Raw genomic sequence first — 3,189 nt, forward strand, 5'->3', positions numbered from 1 at the left:
CTGGCACTGGTGAAATTCAATTCCTTATATTGAAACGAAGCACTTATAAACAAACTTTCTGGTATCATTAATACAAACGAACAAATGATATTTCAAAATGTTAACAAACTCAAAGTGGTTAATCTTATAATTTTCGATCTTTTTCCAAACGATGTACGAGTATTTATGTATTTATTAAAATTATTAAGCCTTCCATTCATGACCGTAATTAACGCATAAATTTTGGTGTTGATTCTGTATAGAAATTTGACTTTACCTATACGTATTTGATTTTCATTTAATCAATTCAAAGAAGCTTTCTGTTTTGTGAAAAAATCAGTAGCAATTTGGGTTTTGGCATCTAATTTAAAATTGAGTTAATAAAAGATTAAAGAATGGGAGCAATAATTGCTTGTAGTGTCCAATTTGTTTGAAAAGAAGTAATTCTGGCTGAACGAATACGTTTACAGTAATGTAAAAATTGAAAAAAATCTGCTAAAATGTGTCGCTTTTGGGTTTTAGTTTTTACATTACTACAAACATTTCAATGTACAAAAAAGAAATTATCGTTTGAGAGATTCTTATGCCAATGGAAAGTGTAATTCAATGTAAAGAAATTATAAAATTTATGAAAGGCCAATAGCAAAAAGGTAAAAATAATACAATTACAACGATACAACCGTTTATTAGAGAATAAATGAAAATCCTAGTACTAATATAAACAAAAACACAAAAACACAAATGCTTAAGTATAAGTTTGTTATTCTATATTGTTCTACACATTCGATTTTTTTCAAACAATTTCTTTATCAGTAGAGATTTACCTACGCCTAGACAGGTGGAGCCCATAATAATTTTTGTTAGATTGATACTGATACTATTTTAAAGAAACATTAAAGTTTTTATTGAATGAAACATGTTTCGGGTTCTAACTAGTCCCATCTTTAGTCTAAATTAAAAATAAAAACATATAAATTATTGAAGATTAAATTTTAAAAAAATTTAAAAATCTAAAAAAGTAAAAGTAAGCGAAGAACTGAAGCTTCTTCGATCACGGCGTTGAAAACATTACATTACTTTTACTTTTAAATTTTTTTTAAATTTAATATTCTTTTTCTTTTATTATCAATTTAGACTGAAGATGGCACTAGTTAGGGCTCGAAACATGTTTCACTCAATATAAGCTTTAATGTTTGTGCAAGACGACTTTATCTCCTGTACCTCTCTTTAACTACAAAAACTTGATACTATTTTATTTAAAGATTTTCTTTAACTTAAATACTAGTAAATACTTGAAATGTCAAACAAAAGCCAGCCAAATTCTTCTTTCTATACATTGTTAATTATGGTAAACAAAGCAAACACAAAAATACCAGTTAACAGTGAACATAACTTTTACTGTTCGATTGAAGCTTAATTATTCGGAAATTTATTTCGCTCAAATTGATAGCTTTTTTTGAAAATTTGGAGATACTGTTTGTGATCAAAAACAAATAATTATCATAAATGGAAAAACTGTCGGGCCACTTAATGATTTCATCGTTTTGTTCAACAATTACAGCGGTTTCGAGTGGCATTTTAACATTCCATTTACCAACAGCATTTAACGGTAATATTCCGTAGTAAATGTTATCTTCAGTGTCACATATCATTCCTCCTGATTGTCCTTGCTTTGTCCCTTTGTCGGTGATAAAATTATGCAAATTGCTCCCAGTTGCGATTGATCGATTTTTCAAAACTGAATTACTTATTGAGAAAATGTGCAATGATGTTTGCGGCATATAAAAGAAAGTTCTTTCCTCCTTGCCGCAGCATAAAGCGATACCATTAACGTGTGACAAATGTTGATTTTGAACACCTTGCGCTGTAAAATTGACGGAATCAGGGTCACCAAACATGCTTTTATCTCTGGCTTTCCACGAAGTCTTCAGTTTCCTGTTGTAGACAAAAATTCCTGGATCTGAAGAGGTCGTGTCCGAAACGTAGGCATAATCGCCATCGACGACGATGTCGTTGAGAAAGCAACCGCCTCGATGAGGGCACAATTCGTCCGGCACTTGGAAGCTATCGACGATTTTTCCCTCGCCGTTCAAATCTAATAAAATGATTTTCGGTGGACAATCGGTATTATTGTCGACTCTTCGAGCATCTAAAACCCACATAATGCCGTCTTTATCAATTTCCATGCTCAAAACATTCTGAATGGCATCACAAGTTGATCCCGAATTCATTTCCCAGTTGGGATACGGTGACAGAAGTGGATTTTCTTTATTTGCGTCGATAGGAATGGAAGCTAAAGTTACTCTTGAACTTCGTTTTATTCTCGGAAGAGCTAAGTAAATGACGTTTTTATAAATTTTAATACCGGCGATCACGTCTTCTCCAGGGACATAACCAAATTCGACCATTGTTTGTTCAGAGGGCCAACTAAAGTTAATGTAATTCCAAGAGAAAACAGGCACGAACTTGCTATTATTGTCAACACTCGCGCCTAATAACACTGTCACATAATTTAACATCACACAAAACAGGGGAATAAGCATGGTTATAACAAGTGATCTGACACGACGTTCACTAACTACCAACGCAGTAGCCAATTTGAATTCATTTATGATGACCGCCTGCAAGGACAACAAGAAACCGCCTCACTTGACACAATGAATGTTCGAGTTTCTTGCTACTGATAACGATAATACCGGAACAGTATGACTGTACAGCTTATCGAAATAATATTAATCAACCATTTTTTATTCAACAACATTAGTTTTTTTTCCAGAAAAATAATTGAAAGATTACAATAAAATAATTTCTTTGCTTGATGTCTCAACTTCAGTGTCGCTGAGTAATGTAATTATAATTTTAGCTAGGGTTCCTATATTAGAAGAGTTTAAAAAAATGTTTCAATTGAAGAAATTAAGACTGAGTTGGCTAATTTAAAGGTGTAGAGAATATCCGAGAATAATTGTTAAGTGTGACGTTGACCATCGATATTGTATGTTGAAAAATTTTGATTTTTTTTTGTGTGTTTTAAGTGTAAGGAAAAAAATATGTAGGCTTAAGTAGATTTGAAAACTTATTTCCTGTCCATATACGGAGCTCAGTTTTAGAAATAAAATGAAAATTCGATAGTTTTTCAACTTTTTTTTTTCAAATCAAATTGTTTAATCAGACCCATATGATTTTGTTCTGTAAATTTTTATTCTAATTGAA

General features: G+C 31.6%; 1 protein-coding gene across 1 annotated transcript; it reads right to left on the reverse strand.

The window, feature by feature from the left end:
- Positions 1-648: 648 nt before the first annotated feature.
- Positions 649-2,595, reverse strand: LOC123014910 (protein yellow-like). The gene has a single exon (XM_044414218.1). It carries the CDS (start codon positions 2,520-2,522, stop codon positions 1,356-1,358), a length of 1,167 nt encoding a protein of 388 aa, XP_044270153.1. The 5' UTR covers positions 2,523-2,595; the 3' UTR covers positions 649-1,355.
- Between the last annotated feature and the right edge of the window lie 594 nt (positions 2,596-3,189).

Source organism: Tribolium madens, unplaced genomic scaffold (genome assembly GCF_015345945.1).
Source record: "Tribolium madens isolate multiple individuals breed KSU strain unplaced genomic scaffold, Tmad_KSU_1.1 Scaffold_97;HRSCAF=244;Tcas5.2_LG3a, whole genome shotgun sequence".
NCBI classification, from domain to species: domain Eukaryota; kingdom Metazoa; phylum Arthropoda; class Insecta; order Coleoptera; family Tenebrionidae; genus Tribolium; species Tribolium madens.